The following is a 21,835-nucleotide window of genomic DNA, read 5'->3' as shown; positions in this document are numbered from 1 at the left end:
GGGCATGACTTTAGGCATCGTCACACTCCCTTAAAAGCGATGGCTTCGAGTACAAAATGTTCAAGTTTGACAATAGAATTCTGTGTATGCAATCCGTGGGTGTAATCGAACGATGAAATATTACCGTGACCAATTCTATATAACTCTCGCATAAATAATGATTATGCCACAGAAATTGCCACAAGAAATAAAAAAAGATCGGTTTGTATTTATCTGTACACTTCATTGACTCGTACTTTTGATAAAGCGTGAAACATCCTTGCGGGTTCAGATAAAAATGTAGCCGATAGTGTTCACAGATATGATGGTCGAAACGACGACAGCACACTTGAAGGTGAGTCCTGTCAAAATCTGGAAGCAAAGAAGCAAAGAAAAACACACTCAGATGAATGTGCATGACAAATCTCAAAATAAGGTTGCATCATTCTCATAAGCTATTATTCGATACGCTCTCGCTTTTCCCGCTGCGCTGCAATCACTCCAAGCACAGACGACCTAGTGAGTGTCGTGTCTTTCTTAGCTTCGCCCTCATTCATTTCGGTACGTTAATCACGACAACATATTTGTAAATGTTTGTACGGTTTTAAGAGCAAGCTAGGGCTTAATGCTTTAGCGCAGGGCGTCAAGATAGATTCTTGTTGATGGCGGGAAATACCGCCAGACAATAAAGGTAGTCACCCCCCCCCCAGCTAGAAGTAGTGTCAAGTGCTTTGTGGTTCTAAGTTTAATGCAGGTACATTGGAAAAAAAGTATTCTGAAATTGGGCGTTAAAATAACTCTACCATTACACAGAGTTTCATTTACTCTTCGTAATTAGTTACTTTCCATTAGAGTTGTACAGATTGCAGAATTCCCGTCTGGTGCCAATATAGATATGGCCATCGACAGAGGCAATGCGGTTACAAAACCGGCTGTAACTCTTCTTGTATCAAAATTGTCATGAAACAAATTATACGAGAATTGATGTAGAAATAATTCTAAGGAAGGTATGCGTGTTTCTTTATTCCATCAATATAGTATTTCACCTTACATAACTCAATAAAGTTATCTACCAATACATCTTTACCGACTTCCTTCGTGACAGGAGTGGAAGGGCTCTACACCTTTTTTTTTTAGGGGCGCAGCCCCTTTCGTGCTAGGGCTGTTGGCGTCTCCTGTCGTCGTCGTCGTAGTAATCGTAGTCTCATGTAGTCACGGCACTAAAACACCAGGAAACGCGTTTACGCCTCGCGCTAGAATGTAACGCGTACTAAGAAAACACCGGGACACATGTTTCTCGTGCTAGAGCGCTTCGTAACGCGTACTAAAAGAACACCGGGACACTCATTTATAACTCGCGCTGAGCTTCGTGCTGCAACGACAAGAGAATTTTACAGCAAGGCTGTGCACCTAAACCCCCCAACGGTTTAATCTCCGTTGGAAAAAACGCCAAGCCACCAAGAATACACTTGCCCACTGCATGCTTCGCTCCTCCCCAGGTCTCACGTTGGAGATAGATGGCCCGGGATTTTGGTTGTTGTTTCTTGCGTACTTAGCGCATTTAGTGCATCGCCTCCTACATTTTTTAACGCCATTTTAATCATCCGTTTTCCGTGTTACGACACTTTTACTAAAGCACCGCGCTCTCCCTTTCATCAATAATGCGGCTGACGTCACTGTAAACTGCACGACCGACGTTGGCCAGTAAGGAATCTGCCGCGACTGAAAATAAAACGAGTGCGCTTTCGGATAGCCTGGACACCTACTTGACAACCTTTAACATAAGAAAATGGTGCTGATATGGGGGCTCCTTTGGAGTCATGCCGCAGTGACGCAAATCGGTGAGTATTTTGAAGCGAGCCACTTCCCGGCAATTCAAAAAGATAGAGGGGCTGATAAAACGCATTATCAAGCAACGATGAGCCATGCGAGCCTTTTTAAAAATGCACACCACACGCATGTTGTCAGATATTTGGTTTAATCCGAGTCGTAAATACGCGTGAAGGGACAAATTGAAAACGCCTACTTTTTGCCGGCAACTTAGTGTTTTCCGCATTAGCTTAGTCATAACCACGCGCGCTGCTGAGCACGAGGTCGCGGGTTCGATTCCCGGCCGCGGCGGCTGCATTCCTGATGGAGGCGAAAAGCAAAATCGCCCGCGTGTACGAGATTTCGGCGCACGTTAAAGAACCCCAGGAGGTCAAAAGTAATCCGGAGCCCTCCACTATGGCGCGCCTCATCGCCTGCGTTGTGTCGGCACTTTAAACCCTACAATCAATCAATCAATCAATCAATCAATCAATCAATCAATCAATCAATCAATCAATCAATCAATCAATCAATCAATCAATCAATCAATCAATCAATCAATCAAACATGACCACGCGATCAGGTATCACATCTAACGCCACATGCTAGTAGACTACGTACCTCAGAAAACAAAACATCACTGCACAACAAAACAATGCTGAAGCTACTCTTTAGGCGTAATTGATCTACCAAATGAACTGCAATATTTTAATTATTTTCCCTTTTATTCGTGAATCTTGCACGGAGCTTATGCTTTACGCGTTTATGGTGGATCTACTGCGCATGCCTGGTGGAAGATGGGATCCGGCTACAAGTTCAGCGCCTGTTTTCACTCAGCAGAGATCCAGGGGCATAGCAATGCATAGTGAGAGTTTGAACGCGTGCCTTGCTGCCGCAAAAGTCTTGATCTAAACACCCCACTGATACGGCAGCAATATTCATTCTCCAAACATTTGGCAGTGGACGCATGAACTGACAAAAAAAGACAGATTTTTAGGCTTAGCGAGTAACCTGAGAACCGCTACATGTGTTGAAGCTGATCGGCGGGAAAAAATTACTTCTGTCTTGTTTACCGAAAGAATCGAAACGCAGGGATGGTGTAAACAGATTTATGGGCGCCATCCAAACACGAGCCACGTTTTGCTTCTTATGACGGGGGAGTGACTCATGCGCTAATCCACGAGGAGCCCAGCAGCGCAAGTATGCTTAAAAGAGGCGCAACTATGTGTTTTGCTTACACTAACGGAGCGTTCTCCAGCACCGAGATTACTCCGCGTCCACTCTTGCGTAACAAATCATCCGCTTTGGCCGGCGAACGGGAAGAGCTAATCTCGGAGAGTGCAGGTTTAGCCACTTCTGCCACAGCAGCACAGCGGTCGCGTAGCGCTCACCATCGAGGCGGGCGTGATGTAAACGTAGTCTTCGATCACCGCCCGCGTCAATGAACAGGTGGGAAGCACGAGCGAGGTCTCGACGGTCGTCATCACGGGTATCGCAAAGTACAGGAGGGAGCTGTTGGTCTTCTGAGCCTGCGAGTGCGCATGCGCAAAATAAACACGCATTCAATGGACTCTGTCTCGCCGAGTTTCTTTAGTGGTGTAACATCACAAATATTGTTGAACAGGCAACATTTCCCGCAGGCTTGTTAAACGTTTCGGGATGTGTGGAGGCAGGAGGTGGGGGTGGGGGGTGGTGGAGAAGGAAGATAGCGTTCGACGACTTCCCTAACACTTGTTGACTAAGAAGGATTTCATAGCGGCACAGAATTGATGGAAACCGGCCCTGTCCTTACTTACAATTTGGTTTAGGTTTCGTTTTCTGCCTCAGGGCAAGAAAGAAACTGTTTGATGACGCATAAGCACTCGATTGATTGATTGATTGATTGATTGATTGATTGATTGATTGATTGATTGATTGATTGATTGATTGATTGATTGATTGATTGATTGATTGATTGATTGATTGATTGATTGATTGATTGACGATTGATTGATTGATTGATTGCAGGTTTTAACGCGCCGATGCAACGCAGGCGATGAGGCGCGCGATAGTGGAGGGCTTCGGATTAATTTTAACCACCTGGGAGCTTTAATGTGCGCCGAAATGTCATACACACGGGCGTTTTTGCTTTTCGCCTCCTTCAGAAAAGCGGCCGCCGCGGCCGGGAATCGAACCTGCGAGCTCGTGTTCAGCAGCGCAACGCCTTAGCCCTTATAAGCCACCGTGGCGGATCACATAAGCACTTATATGAGTTGTGAAGGAGAAAGCATCCAGCAGTTCACCTGTGTATTCATAAAGGCCGAAGTCGACCCACTTGTTAGAATTATGCGTCTTCTAAATTCAGGGCTTCCACAATCAGCGAGGATGACGTTTGCAAAAGTATCAGCGCCTCAAACCGTCCTTTTCGCGGTACTTATGCTATCGCGCTTGATATTAAGATCATTCGGGGAGCTTTCTCACTGCTTTTATTAATATGGTACTCCCACCCTGACTCAGGACACCGGTACTCGGAGTTTTCCCTGGGGCTGTATTTTCGAGTTTTGTCCCTTTTGTGTCCCTTGAAAAAGTGTCCCTTTTGGCAAGCCCTGATTGGCTAAAAGCAAACAACCGGAAGTGACGTAACGCAAGCGCGGCAAACCTTTAACCGGAAGTACGTCACGAGGAAGGGGCGCAAAAGGAACGTTTTCAAAAGGGACAGTTACGAGAACACCGCCCCTGCTCTAAAAAAAAATTCTAGGCGCGATAAAGGTACCTTATATTCCTTTCCAGGCTGTTTCATAGATAAATTACCAGTGCGTAACTTCTTCCTGAGGTCCAGCTAACAGTGCCGCTTAAAACCGTAAAAATGCTACCCTTTGCGTACCTTCTGCTAATGTTTCACGCCCTGCCCGCTGTTCATACTGCAGAGCACATATACTACTTCTATTCCGTCGATCTCGTTATTTTCAACAGATAATTCTGTCGGTAAGTTAAGAACACTTGCTGAGTATTATCGCGTTCAAGTTACTTAGATAGTACTGTATGACACATTTATTTAGATGTTACGTCGGACGGAATTGATACATTTGAAGCGGTAGTCTGTTTCGCCGTTTCCTTCATACGTTGTCCATGTAAATGACTTTTGTCCTCACTTTGCTTATTACAGAAACGCTGAATACGTCTACTCTCCAACGGTTTCATTTCCGTGGGCAAAAATGTCAAGGCCTAAGACGCCGAACGCATGCGTCGGGCTAATCAGGCATACAGCATAGAGATCAGAATTCATATAAGGAAACCGCAAAACGAACCGTAAAACAAGTGTAAGGCCACTAACTCTGCCAAATAAACGGCCGGTGTACGAAAAACGTACTTCTGCAAAAAATCGCGCGTAAATGGGCAAATAAAAGGCAGCTCAAGGGTAAATTCTTTTTCTTGCCGTTCCCCTGCCATGTCGACTTTCCTTTGCGCACTATTCGTTTCTACATTCATTCGCTCACTTTGCACTCGCACCTCGCGCCCTCTTTTTATTACATGAGCGATAGGTGGTCCACGTCGACAAAAATTTGCGCCGTCGATCTCTGGATACATTGACACATTAGAACAAATAAAAAGGAGAACGCGTTCGGGGAAGGGGGGGGGGGGGGGGGGGGGAGGCGTTGCTTTCGCGAAGCTGCCGGCCGCTGCTGAAGGAGCGACCCCTGTGGCGGTGGCTGGCTGCCCTCCGCCTTGGACGTTCCCAGCGTAAAACAAAGTGTGAGAAGAGCGCGGAGCCGAATGGGTGCAAGAGAATGTAGAAAATTGGCTGCGAGGAGATGCCGATAATCGTAAACAAAGAGCGACAGGCAGCCAATGCGGCGGTGCTAAGCGAGCAAACGTGACCACTAATAAGTTAAAACGCAATGGCAATGCAGGTGTGCAAGAAATGCCTTGTTGGAGGCGTCTAAATCTATAGCAGGGCATGCGCACCAGACCGAGCCTTAATTTCGCGAGTGACAGCTATAAGATGGTCAAGCATTCTTAAAGACCCATCAGAAAATATTCCATTAATGTTTCTTTGAAATGAAGCAAATTGACTACTCTTCAAGGAACATAGTCGTTGAGCAACTGAGTTTTGCATACGTCACACATATACCTTATTTTTTATACTTTTTGTTTAGCTTGATTTCAACGTGTTACCGTCGCATGGAAACGTAGAAACGTGAGAGGTGTATTATTTAAGGGAGCACACTGGTCTTAGAAACTTTTTTTTGCTTTCCAACCAATTTTGACGAAACTTCATGGGTTTGATCAGTTTTTTAGTTGATTTCAAATATAATTAGTTTTTATGTGAGATAACTACTTTCCGAGTTAATTAAAAAATTCCTTGGTTGTTCTTGAGAACAATATGAAAAAAAAAACTATTCAACAAAAGATTACTAACAAGACATGAATAGATACCACTAGTTGTGAGAAGGAAATATGGGAAGCAGTTTTTTTTTGCAATCACATACACGTTTACATCAATTTAACTTCTAAGTTTGGACTAGTCTTGCTAACCAATTAAAAATAATGCTAATTAAACAAGTACTGAAACACAAAATGCAAAAGCTGCTTCCCAAACCGCATGGTTTAAACGTTCAGCTTCGCAGTGCAAAAGAAATGATCTTCCTCGCTGCACCATATGCTCGGATGTAATGTACCTCTCGAGAATTTTGTATCACTGCCATAGCACTCATGGTGAAAAAGTGGGGAAATATGGGAAAATACTTATTTCTTTGCCTAAATCGGGCCTCTATGGCTTTTATAAGTACCTGGTACTGTTCAACGTACGAAATTTTTGGAGGAAAAACTGCAAATCAAGAGAAAAGTGATACCTAGAAAATGCTTTTTGGAGATTTTTTGGTCCCAAAGACCCAGGTGCCCCCTTAACGTGACACGCTATGGTGTGAGCACGATAATTCATTGCTTGATTATGCTGTTCATTATAATTTATAAATGCGGCACGAAGCGAAGGTGGGAAGTGCATGGCCCGGAACTTCCCCTTTTTGGCTGGCAAATTATTGGCTTCTTCTTCGCCTCCTCCCTAAATTTATTCTTGCTGACTACGCAGTTCCCCAAACCTCAGGAAATATACGGTCGCCTCGAGGCTTAGCGACATCGCTGGCACGAAGTGCGCTCATGCGTTAAAATGAAAGGACGGCGAAATATACTGGCAACAATAGCTTAATCCCCCCTGCCTTTAATTTCTGTATTCCGAGGCACATTGGAGCAAAAGGGCTTCGTGATTTTTCTTTTATCCCTTCTGAGAGGTTCAATCCGAACCTAAGCGCTCACTTTGCTCCTTCAGACGCCGTTGCTCCGACCGTGCTTGCTGACAGCGCGTGACAACATCGGAATGTATTAGAACGTCTTGTTGGGCGAGTTCTTTTTGATTAGTGTGAAGGCTAGCGGAACGCGACAAAGGTAGGCATGCACGCATAATAATGACAATATATATAAAAATTAAACGGCGTCTCGATGACACTGCACGTAATGTTGCATAAGCTTTCTGTATGGAACAGAAGGGAGCAGTCTGAGCTCGTGAGCCCTCTTTTATGCGACTGTTCCAAGGGATGCGCGTCCATAGTTTAGTTTGTAGGATGTGTGCCTTGCTAGATATCTGTAAGCTTTTTCTGTGCGCGTCATAAATAGGTGGCTGCCGCATTGCAAATGAATCGGTTACGAGAAACACCCGTCCCGCCTGTTTTCCGCCCTTGTCGATGCTGCCTTATTACATCAGAGAATATCATGAACGTGTAAAAGTGGTTTGATTTGATTTTTTTTCGATGTGATTATGTGATCACTATGTGATGCTATGTGATTACTAGATGTGATTTTTTTCTTTTTTTAGATGTGATTTTTCTCTTTTTTCGTTTTTTTTTGTCTTTCTTTGCATTGCTTTTCGTTGCCTGATGTGTCACTTAGCTTATATTGATTACTCACCCCAATTTATTGCATAATTGATTGCCATTCCCTCGTATTACATGTTGCTTGTTTACTTGATCTAATTTATTGTTTGTTGTTATTCATCGAGGATCGTGTTACAGTCTTTAATTTTGGGACCCTCGTCTGTATAATACTATTACTGTACTACTTTTTTTGGAATGACTAACAAACTGAAACTGAAAAAAGTGCTAGCGCCCTGAAAGAAAATGAACTGGTGCATATACTGTCCTGCAAAACATTCTAAATGCGAATCTAAACTGAATTTTATGTCGTTTCGTAAGCACTGTAAAGCAAGAAATGCTGGTACTGGTGATTGAGTGAATTGGAGCTAAAACACCATTGATGCTTGCAGACATAATAAAAAGTGTAGACTAGACAGGCTGCAGGAACAAAGGAAATTGCCCAAGCAATCTCAAGTTCATCCGGTGTAACGCCGGTGCAAGAAGTTCTAATATCGCGCACGTTATTACGCAAAAAAGCTACGGTCTTGACCTTGTGCACTCCCATGGAAATTCACCGAAGCGTGAACATCAAAGCGTTTTTGTCGATGCTCCAGCCAGCGAGCCGCTTTCGTGAAACGTGGAATAGGGCTCCGAGTGTAGCAATAAGTTCAGTGAGACATGGTTCATTACCCGCTGCTGGGATTGTAGATCGGACTTGCAAAGTTCAAGAACGTTTCGTTTCGACAGGCGAACGGATGGAAACGCGCATCAACCGAAATTCCCCTAAAAAGGGGCAGCCCCGCTCTAAATGCCGCCAAACGATCTTAAATGACCCTGGAGAAGATTTTACAGGACTATGCCGTCGTTGATGAAAAGTCGATTGAGTATACGGCTTGATGCTCATTTTTTTAGGAGAGAAACAAACAAAAAAAACGTACCGAAAATGGTTGCGCCGACTTTCTGACAGTTTGGGCGAAAAAGTAGCGAAATGTTTTTCCACCAGACTGCGGGCTGCAGGCTGATACGTTTTTGTACCCGGTTGTGCATTTTACAAGGGCGCCAGTGGTCTCCATTTCCAACATTTCGGGGCGGGGCTTTTGCCCGCGCGTCAGTTGCACAGGGTACCCAGCACCAATTCCTAGCCGAACAACTTGGGTGCTTTTGTTATACACGTCACTTTCCTCGGCTAGGTGCGACCTTAATTGTTACGGGTGGGGTAGTCCTCTGGTTAATACCGATTTTTTATGCCGCAGAAAGGAAGCGGAAGAAAATTACGTTATTTGCGGTTGCCAGGGAGCTGCCTGAGGTTTAGCGATATCCAGAGCCCTCTACTGAAACGCTCATCAAGGTTTTGCTTTCATCAGTTACTCAAGTAGTGATCCCTCAGGCGACGGCCACTCGACGGAAACGTGTACGGTGCAGCTCATCACTTCGCCATTACGGTGATATTTTGGCTGCCGCGGTAGGCACTTTATATATGGCTACCGCACGTCAACGTCTATAGTAACAGGCAGCATCGTGTAGGCTAGACAAGGGGTGCAAGGACGCGATACCACTGTATCGTCTCATCGTCGAATTGCCACCGATATACGTTCCTGTGGCCCTTAACCGTAGTCGGGTCGCACAGCTCAATTTGAATGATGACAAGTTGCCGCCATGAAAACTGGTAGCAATGCACCCGCGACTGAAAATTCCACTCAACCTTTGCTATTAATATTGCTCTGTGTGACACGACAGTCATACCCTGCCTTTCTATCCAGGTGCAAAAGGAATTGCTCATTGGTCATTGTCATTTATGTTCGTATCAACTGGCTGAACTTCTAAACCATTGAAGACCGGTAGACTGCGAAGCTCTCAATTACAACGTGCCAACCGCAGACGCCAAATCCAATAATTTCAAGGCCTCTTTCGGGACGGGTAAAGAAATCTAGGCCAAGAGAGTGAGGGAAGGGGAACTTTCATTAAGTGCACCAAATTATTTGCGGGCGGGCAGCTTGTGTAACGTTCTTTCCCGCATTCTCACACCTCCAGCACAATTTACTGGTCGCGTAGTGTGAAACTCAAGTCCACGACTTTTGCGAACAACACATGGTTGCATAGAACAGGATAGTGAAATCCCTTCCTTTCTTGTAAACTCGCAAGGTTGCCACCGTGGTTATCAAGTAACCTTAGCGCTCGTACCATGTTTGCGGCGACAGGCAGCAGCATGTGGAGGCTGGGGTTCGCGCTGACTACCTCAGCGATTAGGGCCGAGGCCACAGCCAGGGTGCACTGTAGCCAGACTGGGTTGTCGCCGGGCATGTCAATCAGCCACTGCGCCACCTGCTTGGTTGTCCCAGCGTCCTGCGCCAGCCATTTGAACAAGTGTTCTATCCTCGTTTATTCTGGCCTGCCTTAAGAGCACTGCTTCTTCACCTCGTGTCAGCCTTTTTCGCCTATATTTGCAGTTTCCGGATATTTATGATTTCATGCAAGTGGTAGAGTCACAGGAGGCGTTGCTACGTTTTGGGAAATAAAGCAGTCCCTTCACGTGGACTCAATTCATTCTGGAAATAAGCGCACGTGAAGTGGTAGGACGTAACGGATTATCAGTGGATGACTTGAGAGGAATTGTTTCTACTTTTATCATAGCACAAGCACGCAGAGATCTGTGGAGATATTAACGGTCATGTGCACATCATACAACTTTTCTTCAGTCAAAAGGTTGAAATAGCGGACTAAGAAATGTGGCAAAATTAAAGCAAATAGCATTTATTAGGCTATATAGTTAAGAAAGAAGACTGGCGACGCCTACTTTCTCCCTCTCGCTGAATGATGTCAGCAGGCGACCGGCACAAATTTGCCGCTGCTGTCGAAAACAAACACAAATTTTAGGAGATTGTAGACTCAAACTTTGAAAATGTTGTGCTTACAATTCAAGATAGTTCTACCTTAAATTCACAAGGCAATAAATAAATGGACACAGGGCAGAAAAATTACCATCCCTTAATTAAAAAAAATGCAGAGAAGCGCGAAAGCTTCCGAACATCAAAACTGCGTTTGAAGTGCGTCAAAACCTTCGCCAAAGGTGCGTCCAAGCTTCCGTCTGAAAATGCGTTCAATCGATCGCCAGGCCTTCAAAGATCCAAACCCCAAACGAAAAACGAACCCACGCGACGATTTTTCGCGCAATAAGTAAACGCATCTACGGACGCTCTAAATGTACACCGATACGTGGTTTATAAGAAAAACGTATACTATTGTACTCTCTTCATGATCGATGCAGGTATTGTCTCGTCTGGAACCATTCCTTCTCCGTGATTTTCAAGTAACCGTTTTCGCACAATGGAACCCCGGTTTGACGAACACGCTACGGGTCGAGATATTTTATTAGAACTTTTCGGTGGACCAACTGGTCTCAGGGGAAATTCATTAGTTTTTTTTACAGGACGCCATCGGTCCGAAAGAGAAAGCTTTCGTCTTAAAATTGAGGTAAATCCACAGCAATTCAAGGGTGAAAACCGCACAAGCTAAGGGCGAGGTCGGCTCTAATTCTGTGGACCCCGTAGTTCACGAAGGCCAACAAAGCCGGAACCAAATCAGGAATTCGGGTCGCCCTCTTTTCCACCGCAACATTGAGATTCCAGGCGGGCTAGGCAGGTCCAATAAAAACCGCAGGAAATCCCGACCTGCGAGTACAACCATCCGAAGCAAACCACGGAACTCAAAGCCCCACCGTTACACAGGAGTACACAACTATAGACTTTACTGTAAGTTAAGCGTCTGTTCCGTTAAGGGCTCCGTCTGTTGACACGTAGTCAGCATTCTGAAAGCCTTTTTTTCCCTATTTCCCAGAGACGTTCGATGCCTAATACGCCTTTCGAAGCGAGCAGACTTTCCAAAGCTGTCATTTTAAGTGTACATTCCTCCGCAGCGGAGGCATCGTTTCCTTTAAACGAAATTAGCTAGGTAGAACTGTCCAATCTTTAGAATAGAGAGCACTTTTATGTGGTTTTTGTGGTCCCTTTAAGTCTTTGGAGGAGCTGGGCTCACACGAGCACAGAGAAAAAAAACTTTACTGCGACAAAGACGATGTGGCCAAGGGAAACAGTAGTATCGAGATTGAAGCACCGACGACACAGAGGAAACTGCGACGTTGCGCGCGAAATGAAGCTGTAGGCGTCGTTCAAAAAGGCAACGTGACATGAGGCGAAATTGCGTTGAAGCTACTTGACGACACATTTAAAGGAATGTATGGAAGCTAACGGTGATGATTCAGAGGCTATCTTTTTTCTGAGCTGAAGCTAGGTTTACATGCGTACATGAGCTCGAATAAATTCCATCTTGAGGACACGTCCTAGGGTGGAAAGCCCGTACTGGTCCTCGTTTCAAAGAACGGTGTGGCAGGTACTTTCCCCAGAGACGCCACGCATGCGAGGTTACTCTCTCCTTTATCGGTGATTAATGTGCTCGTTACAGACACTCTCCGAGCAGTTGAGAGGCGCGAAACGAGCGATCCGCAGCACTTGCCTGGAAAGCGTTGGAAAGGCACGCCCCGGACGCACACACGAGAAGGGCGCCCCAGGGAAAGCGCTCCCTCAGCAGTTCGCTGCTCAGCAGGCGCCCCTCGCTGTCCAGGTTGCGGCACTGCTCGGCAGGCGTCATCGACAGCAAGAGCGCGAACAGGCTTCCCGCGAACAGCCAGCTGCGCGTGGGTCTGTGGGGAAGACAAAAATTCCCAGGCGAGTTGGGGACGAAAGTCTTAGTGGTGATGCATTAAGTGGACCCTCAACACTTCCGATAAATACTTTCCCTTTTTCTAGCTTCTGGAATTATTGCGAAAGCTGTTATCGCCAGCACGGAGTGGCACTACACGATTTGCTCATCTCAGCAGTTCCGCCTTCTGTTTCTGCTTTGCTTTCGTGGCGATTTTTTCAGAGGCCATCGAGTGTGTTCATTGCTGCAACAGAAAGAAACCCGGCCAACGGCCGCTACATCACTATAATGACGCGTTTAGAACTCTCGGAGAACGCCAAGATTGGGAAAGAGAGAAAAATCTGTAGAGCTAGTTTCGAAGTTATTTCGAAAAAAGTTAGCTGAAAAGAAAAAGACAGTCACATGATTTAATTTGTTTCACGTTCTCGTTGGGTCACTTTCTGCGATGACTCCACACGGAGCGCGGACTTGTTTCGACACGTTCGTGTGACACGTAGGCGCATTTATACGCGGGTACTCCCCCTTACGGGGCTAGGTTAACGTGCATCGCCGACGCATCTTGCTCCCTCTGCGAGCTGGCACGAAACCGTGAATGAGTATGTATTTGCCCCGTCCTCCTTTCGTGTTACAGCTTGTGCCCCACTTCGGTTCGCACTGCCTTCCCCTCCTAATCTCTCCTTTTTTGGCTCCGTGTGCCTTTGAAGCCCAGGCGTTCCAGAGCGCGAGCCATACCACCGCACATGCTTTTGTTTACTACACGGTGAGGTATTGGGATCAAGGACTTTCAAGGCAGGCTGACCGACAAGACGTAACGACAGAAACATAAGGCTTTCGTCTTAATAGCAACGCTCTCACGCAGAAATATTCACGTACCGTCTTTCCTGATGGGCGTGGCGGGGCCAGCGCTAGCAGTCGGATTTCAGTTGTGTGAGAGTTTCGTGTTTACGAAGTGGATTAATTGCTCGCCCTCACCCCTCCCCTCTATCCCACCTACCCTCCCCTCCCTCCAGCCTCTCTTGACCCTCTTACTCACTCTGATTTCAACACCATTTTCTCTCTCTCCTCTCTCCCTCTCTCCTATTTCCTCTCATCACCCCCCACTTCCTTCAACATCAACTCTCCTCACCATTTTTCCACCTTCTCCTCTTTGTTCTCTCGTCACCCTCTCGACTCTCTTCAGCCTTCTGTCTCTCTAGTTTCATGTTTGCTTTCGCCTAGGCCTCATAACTACCACGACGACGGCGGGTCTTCGCGAAACTACACCACTAATGCTCGCGCAGTAAACATACTCGTTGGCAGAAGAAATAATTAGCGCACGGCAATTTTACTATCTGTCGTGTTCGTCCAGTGCCCGAGTCGCCTCACAGCTGGCTCACGTGGTATTTACGTAAAACGCTGAACAGCAGCTGCAACGCTGCACCGAGAAGGGCGAATCTGTTGTAAATATCTGCATTTATTGCCATCACGAATGTATAACGGTCGTATCTAACTACCTTTATGCGCTCGTACTGCGGTTACGGTATGCGTGCGGATGCTTGGTGGCAGCGTATTAGCTGCCTGACGCGATATAGATTTCTGCTTATAGTCGGGAGTCGAGAAAGGCCTTGCGCATGTCTGGCTCGCTTCACTGTCTGCAGCATAAAGCTTTACTGCTGCAAAGCACTATAATACTCATTATAGGAATAGAGTAGTTTATAGACGGGATACTGTGGAGTGTTGTCGATGCCAATGGTTACCAAGATATTAGTCCCGCTTCTTTACATCACAGCCTCCGCAAGCTACAGAGGCAAAAGAAAGCAGCAGAGTTGCTTATGCAAAGCAGAGTAACATATGCAGTGTTACAAACCGTAGGCGAACTAGAGTCGTTATTGTCTGGAAATGCTACGCTAACGCAATTTCTCCTTTTATTAAGTCATTATTTTACTCCCAACGCCAGCACGACAAAATTGGGCTTTTCATAACGAACTAAGCCTACGTAAGATTGAAACACGATGTTGTATCTTTATCTCATGCCGAGGAATCTTCTATTAAAGCCTTGTTAACGGGCACGAAGGTGAGGAAGCACTGCGCCAATAAGTAGAGCGGCGACATCATTTGGAGGAACTTGGTTGCTTTCGGAATCATACACGAGCGCAGGACGGTTGAGAAAGCCCGCAATATTTTAAATGCCCTGGATCCCCTAATAGTGCACGTACCTTAATATGGTTAGGTGTAACTTTGTAAGATCTGTATGACAGAAAATGTCGGGGATGTGCTTTAAATGGATAACTTTTTTAGCAATCGAATACAGGAAGTACCAGTAGAAGTAAAAGCATTCATTGCGCTTATGTGAGACCCTTATGTCATAGATATATGAACAGTAATGTTACTTGCATAAACTTATAAAGCACAGTTGTTCATTTAAAAGAAATGAACAAGGCGAAATCTGAAGGGTCCAGATCACGAGTGGCGCATTATTAGGTGAGCAGGGTAGTCAAACCTTCAAAAGAGCCGGTGAACCCTCATAAGCAGTCAGGGCGCTACCGCTGAGGCTGGGAAGTGCGCACCTCGCCGCACGCAATGATTCACTAGTTAGTCCCACCCTCTTAAATAGTTACCATCGCACGCACGAAAAATAAAAAAAGGCTTTCCATCTCAATTCAAAAGCCCACCTTGAGAACGTCCAGTGCCCTCCAAGAGCACATCAGCCAGCGGCAAGCCCTCGACGAGATGCGCGTTCAAAGTTCGTCGACCTTACATGGTTAGATTATAGTATGCGAGTTTTTTTTTTGTTATTACTATCCTTTCCCCCAATGCACTTAAGCCGTGTTTGCGAATGTCAGGTTTCTGCTATGTGAGGCTTGGGTTCTTCTTTTTGAAAAACTGCGCACACTCTTTGAGCTAAAATCTTTTTAGCTGTAATGAAATGGAGGTAAGTAAACTTATTGTGACGCTTGGTTCATTGACCGGGCGTGGTGCCTTTAAGGCGCTGGTTCCTAGGTGGCAGTGTCCTGCGTCAGGTGCATGCATGAGCACTCTAAATGGGGAGTTGCGCGTCTTAACAACATTGTGTCCGTGCATTGCTGAGGCAATACAGAGAGGAAAAATAGATTAGAACAAAAAGATGTCTATAAAGAAACAGAAGGGGCTGGAGGCTGGTATTTACTTTCCTTTTTTAAAGGGAAGATTTACCCGGCTAGACGAAAGGAAATCCGGCGGTCAGGCGTGCGCAGAAAACTCCTCCGGTGTAACTCCATGCGCATGCGTGAAGAAAACCATGTTGTAGAAAAGTTGGAGGTAAGGAGAGAGATAGGTGGGCTGGGCTTTTGTAGGACGCAGCTACGCTCTCCAATCTTCCGACACTGCTAAGTACCAACGGCGCATATGAGGCAGTTAAACAGATGGGTAAACATCCGCTGCACGTTGCGGCTTCGCTGGTTAACCATCTGTACACGGTGTGTGAGGGCGCATCTTTTTTGTTTTGTTGGTAGCAAATTGTTTTAACAAGCTATAATATGGTGCAGAACACTTGGTAGCACATAAATAAAAACAGAATGACAGGCGGGACACAATCGGAGAAATAATGACGATTGGGCTCTGATTTCACAATTGCACTTGTCAATACAGCTCGATGATTCGCAATATTAAATGTACCGAAAATATTTGCAAAAGTGACCTCGATTTCACTGAACCCTGTACAGAAGATGACTGCAGAAACCAGGTATAATATAGGGGGATTCAGGTATCTGGGGCGGCTGAGCCGTCTTTTGAGACAGGGCAGCTTGGATCTTGTGTAGCCTTGACAGCCGCAAAACAGAACGAAAACACCCTTCGGTGTTCGCTTGCTGAGGGTGTTGCGAAAAAGGCGACGGACGCTGAGATAGGGTCTGTTGGAAGCTACGAGGTGTCTAATGAGCACGTCGTGCCCTTGTCACTCCCAGCTGATGCTCCCGACGATAGGCCAACATCGGCTGAGCTGGTTAAGGTTCCGGTGTCGCCTGTGGCTGAGCCGAAGTCGGGAACCGATCAGCCTAGAGGAGAGAACGTAAACACATTCCGATGTTCGCTTGCCGAACGCGTTGGTGAAAAGGCGAGCAAGAAGGATAGAGGGAAAATTTTCGCACGTACTTGTGGCGCGTGTTTCAGTGCGGGCAGCCAAGGGGCAAAGCCGTGAGCTCGCATAGCGCCAAGGGAACGCCGCCTCCAGGAAGGAGTGCGCGCCTTACGTTCGAACGCTGGAAAATCTCGCTCGCTCCTCCGCGCGCTCGACTGCTGTCGAAGAGAACGGCCTGTGTCCTCTCACGCGGTCGCAGCAGCGTTCAGAGAACGGTCGCACCTAAAGTGCGGTACAAATTGGGGAAGCTCGGAGCAATGACGAGAGCTCAAATCGCGGCTCTCAGCGCGAGAAGTGGCCTGTAGACGCCTGACTTTCTCAATTTCATTGTTTTTCCTGGAGCAGGTTTCGCCCTTTACTATCGCATTTTTTTGTGTGTGGGACATTTCCAATCTTGCGAAATGTCACCTTTCAAGTATGTGCACTTGTCTAAAGTACTGCTGGGCAAAAATAAAACTAGTGTAGTTAGTTATTAGCGTACTTAGTTATTAGCGTACTCGTCCAGTGATCGGCCCGGTGAAGCTCCAGCACGATGTAGTACAGCCCAGGCCTGGAGTCGAGCGTCTGCCGAGCACTTCACTTCGAAAGCATCCCTCCGTACAACGACTGAAGATCCTTATCCACCGGGATCTCGGACCCTCGCCGGAGAAGCTGTTACGAATCGGCCAGCGCCGCCGTACTTTCCCGCATCACTCCTCGGCTGTGCGGCGAAGCCACTGCGTGCGCCTTTGAAAACAGGCGCCACCATGTCGGTGACAAGTTTCGATAAGCCCGGCTCAGACGCTTCGCTTTCGGCGCATTTCAAAACTTCGGCGGCTGCCGGCAAGGCTCGTCTCAACGCTCTTTAAGGACACAGAGGCCCCGTCGATCGCAACGGAGTCCTCCTCTCTCCCCTCTCTCGGACTCAACGTGCACCGAGGCTATGAACGGCTTACGAACTCTGGAAAGAGCGTTGTGTGTGTCTGTGACGTTCGTCGCGTGTTTCCGCTTGTTGGCGTTTGACCGTTACCGCTTTTGGGTATAAATAGACCCCCGAAGCGCTTTAAACCATTCCTGTTAGAGCAGCGAATCGATGCTGTCGCTCTGCTGGAGTCCTGTATTGTAACCTCGCCCGTCGGGGCATTGTTCTTTGGCTTCGGCTCACCTCTCGCTATGAAGTAAACAGTTACGTTAGCCTACGGCTTCTGGACTTCTTCACGGCTGCAACAGCGGCTGGCCGCTCGCATCATACACGCTACCACTCGTATGTCGGAGGCCACGGAGCTCGGATCGGGTGCCCCCACTCGGTCGTAACAATCCTAAAAGCATCCAGTGTAATCAATTGTCATTCGTTGCGCCCCTATGCCGTCAAAGCTTCTTTCATATAGTACCGGATTCATCGCTGTGACAGTATTTTCCTTAAACCGGAACTATGTGCATACATCTATGCATCTAAGATTGTATAATTACCGCATGAAACTTTTCGACGACAGATATTGAATTTCACTTGATTTGTGTACCTGAGTCATTTTTTTTGGGGGGGGGGATAAATTGCACTTAACCATCACTAAATTACTAGACGTAGATTACTTGACATGGCTATTAGTTACGCCTACATACCATCCGGTACACCGTTTATTTATTACTGGGTTTCAATTCGTGACACAATGTCGGTTTTAATGGTTGGTCACACTTTAAATATGCCCAACCGCGATGAGTTCGCCCGCAGTACCGTATACGCCGTCACCGTCACAGGACCTGCGAGACCTGTTTGGGCTGTTTGTCCAGGTATGACTTGCGTCTAAAAAGGAGAAGAAGAAAATTGCTCATAGCTAACTCATTGCCATCCAGGGATGAGTAGGCGGGCACGAGCCAACTCTTGTAGTGGTCCGTGGTGAGGGCCAGCATGAAGGCACTCGACAGGTAGCAGAGAGGGACGCACTCCTGGAACCTGCGCCGGGATGCCGAGAGAGCGTCAGGCGCCACTCACGCACGCTTTACGGCCTCACGGATGGTTTACTCGCACCCATACTCTCAATCAATCAATCAATCAATCAATCAATCAATCAATCAATCAATCAATCAATCAATCAATCAATCAATCAATCAATCAATCAATCAATCAATCAATCAATCAATCAATTAATCAATCAATCAATCAATCAATCAATCAATCAATCAATCAATCAATCAATCAATCAATCAATCAATCAATCAATAAATAAATAAATAGATCGATTGATTGATCGATCGATCAATAGATCGATCAATCAATCACTCAGTCAATCGATCGATCAACAAATCAAATGATGAACCAGTGTTTATCGCAGAAATACATCTGGAAGGGTCCAGGGGATAAAAGCAGACTCAACAGCTTGACCCATATCGGCATACGAGTTCATCTGCTGGAACCGTACTGGCTGAGTCTGCTTACAAAAAAAAACAATTCGCATGACTGAAAAGTCTGCTACAGCAATTTTAAACAAGCGTATTGATTTAACTGTTTTAAGTGTTTTCTGGTGAACAAATATGTTATTGACGACGTAAAAAGGGAGACCGGAGACTTATGCATGATGCTGTTGGGTATGAATACTGTTTACCGCTTTTCAGTGTCCAATTTTAGAGCGATGTTGTGATCAGTGACCCGTAATTACCAAATATTTATCTGGTTGCAATCTTCTCACAACAGGGGAAAAAGCCACAGTATCTGCATATTAAATTATTTATTAAAATCTGCTGTGGAAGTGCCGGTGTTCGAACACCGGGGCCCCCACATGTGGAGCGAGCGCTCTACCACTGAGCTACAAACCCACACACAAACAGGCCGTGAAAATGCTGGACATTTAGGTTTTATGTAAGTTTTTGACTCTCAAGCGCAGTCGTGTGACAAAGGAGCGGCGATAAGAAAAAAAAAAGCAGAACATTAAAGGCACGATACAAAACTGCGTATATAGGCAAAGGTGTTGAGAGCAAAACCCTAGAGCCATCCTGGTTCCGCAGTTGCCAAAAAGTTACCTGGGCGCAGTCTTCTCATCATAAAAAGAAAAGAAACGCAGTATGAGCATATTAGCGGTTTTAAAAAGTCACTGTGGAGGTGCCGGGGTTCGAACCCGGGGCCTTTCACATGCGAAGCGAACGCTCTACCACTGAGCTACACCCCCGGATGGTGAAACACCGGTGAAACGTTGAATATTTATTTTCACTTCATTTATCCGTCCCTCAAGCTTAGTCGCATTGCAGCGGGGAGTGGGGAACAAAAAAAAAAAACATTCAGAAAACAGAATACATGATACAAAACCATCAACGAATAGGTTAACAGTATAATTAACTGTGTATATACCGTTCGGCAATTATATTACGCGTGCTAGAATGAAGCGATCCTCTTGTCTAGTTTTATAGCACACATAAACTGATGCGTGTGGTAGCTTTCTATTTAAGATTGTTTATAATTTAATGTACAAATGTCTGTCACCATAATGACTAGGCAGCATTATCTTCTTTCCGCCCTAATCACACGAACTAAAGCAGGGACACATGTCCGTTCGAGCAATCCGGTTTCCGACGCGGCGCGTCAAAATATCTAGCAGATTGGATGCGCCCGGGAGCGGTTGGCGCGGCGGGTCATCCGGCTGCCAAACCGGTTCTTGGGCGGAGACGCGTGCGGGGATGCGTCTGTTTCCGCGCATGTGTTCGACCCTTTAAAGGGGCCCTGAAAGGCGTTTTGAGCACACTAAATGGACTAGCGCAATCGTAAGATTGGGTCGTCAACGTCATCTGTGCCAAGTATTACTCTTTTACGCGCAGCGGAAAGCTCACACTTTTGTTGCAAAGTTTGTCACTTTTTTCTCACCCTTCCCTTCGTGTTTTTTGCACGCCGCCATCTTCACATGTCGACGACATCGATTCCCAGATGTTCGTCATGAGCTAGACATCCTGCTATTGGGCGGCTTTTTCACGCACTTCCGGCAAACAGATGAGTCGTCTGCTCAGCGTCGGCTCGCCGGCTCATCTGCCAGCGGAGTGCCGCAGTGCTTGGACATTTTACGACAAACGAAGCAAGTGTAAACAAACGCTTAACCGTTTGTATTGAATGCAACACGGCCATAACACGACATGGATATTCTCTTACCTGAGTACGTTCCATAAAGAAAGCGTTGAAGCCCCGTGCACTTCTTTCGTGCAATCGCAGAGAACGCCCTGAGCCGCATGTCCGGGTTTGACGCAAACATTTTATTCAACTTCAAAACAAACCAGAGATGCGTTTCGAACGAACACAACGTCACAACATCCGTTGCAAGTCTGAACCGCGATTGACAGACGATGGGTTGCCTCCTCCTGCCCGTCGTAAATTCGGCACTCACCTCGCGCGCCGTTTGCGGGGATGAACAGCAAGTCACTTAACTCTGGCGCACAAGCCGAGATGGCTTTTAGCCACGCACACTGCACATACCCCATGCGAGGTTGAGTCGTACGTCGCTCGAGAAAGATAATCCAGACCACGGGAAGCCCTATCCACCCGCAGAAGCACAACGTCGCATTTCATCGCGAAACAAAGGCGTCCACAACACACACACCATCGCCTCCTGTAAGGCCAAACGCATCTCGCACTTGCCAATGGGAGTGAGTGGTACGCCTGCAGTGCCCACATGTCGTGAGGTGGGGCCCCGAGCTGAACCGGGATTACGCAACCGTAACTGACTTCTAGAGCGGTTTGTGCCTTGTTGCCAAGGCAACCGATGTTTGAGATCGTCAAAGAAATGGCGCTCGCTCCAGCGCTAGAAAGCTCAGAGCCGGGGCGGAGCATGTTTTGCCAACGTTGCCGCGCTCCACCATGTGTCGCCCCAAGCTGAGCTGGTCACATGAGTGAAGCGTTTTGTGCACTGGTTCTGTATTGGTTTAAAATGTCTTTTTCACATGCCACCGGCAGGAATTACCAGCGCCGCAAAATAAGACCCGGCACCAGCGGGGCCACATCTGATACGGCGCTTTTTGGATAAACAGTGTCGGTGCATCAAAGGGAACGAGAGCACGATCTTCCCGTGCGGCTGCGAGTTCGCCGCCGAGAGAAAGTCACGTGCCGCCGATAGCAACTGCAGCAACGTACACCGCGAAAGGCAAGGCCAGGCCGCCGCACACATGCGGCCAGATTTTTCGTTCGCTTTTCCAGCCTTGAGCGGAGTGCGGGATTCATGGTTTCAACAAAGCTTGCCCTTAGCAGACGGCAGTCGGAGTAGCGTAATAGCGGAAGTACGTCACCGCTGAGGAGCGCAGCATTATGGGAGGGAAGGCTCCCGCGCTGTCAACAGCGAAGAAGTTGAAAGGAGGAGGAAATGCGGCGTGACGATAATGCGCGGTTTTTGATTTACGATTTCTCAGCTAATACTCATTGCTTTAA

General features: G+C 46.8%; 1 protein-coding gene and 1 non-coding gene across 2 annotated transcripts in view; both read right to left on the bottom strand.

Annotated features, from left to right (window-relative positions):
- Positions 1 to 267: 267 nt before the first annotated feature.
- LOC144170945 (sodium-dependent low-affinity dicarboxylate transporter 1-like) overlaps positions 268 to 21,835 on the bottom strand; it is a 50,355-nt gene continuing 28,787 nt past the window's right edge. Inside the window, exons 4-8 of the mRNA XM_077700941.1 lie at positions 18,278 to 18,391; positions 12,183 to 12,369; positions 9,855 to 10,016; positions 3,180 to 3,317; positions 268 to 351 (exon numbers count right to left, since the gene is read on the bottom strand). Coding sequence (XP_077557067.1) covers positions 268 to 351; positions 3,180 to 3,317; positions 9,855 to 10,016; positions 12,183 to 12,369; positions 18,278 to 18,391 — 685 coding nt within the window. The remainder of the gene's footprint in view (positions 352 to 3,179; positions 3,318 to 9,854; positions 10,017 to 12,182; positions 12,370 to 18,277; positions 18,392 to 21,835) is intronic.
- On the bottom strand, positions 19,530 to 19,601 carry Trnaa-cgc (transfer RNA alanine (anticodon CGC)). Its single transcript has one exon. It is a non-coding gene; the product is annotated as a tRNA-Ala (tRNA).

The sequence above is a fragment of the Haemaphysalis longicornis genome, unplaced genomic scaffold (assembly GCF_048455015.1).
Source record: "Haemaphysalis longicornis isolate Haplotype H1 unplaced genomic scaffold, Haemaphysalis longicornis Haplotype H1 scaffold_2, whole genome shotgun sequence".
Lineage (NCBI taxonomy): Eukaryota > Metazoa > Arthropoda > Arachnida > Ixodida > Ixodidae > Haemaphysalis > Haemaphysalis longicornis.
The sequence above is the reverse complement of the archived record's forward strand: the minus strand, read 5'-3'. Positions and strand labels throughout refer to the sequence as shown.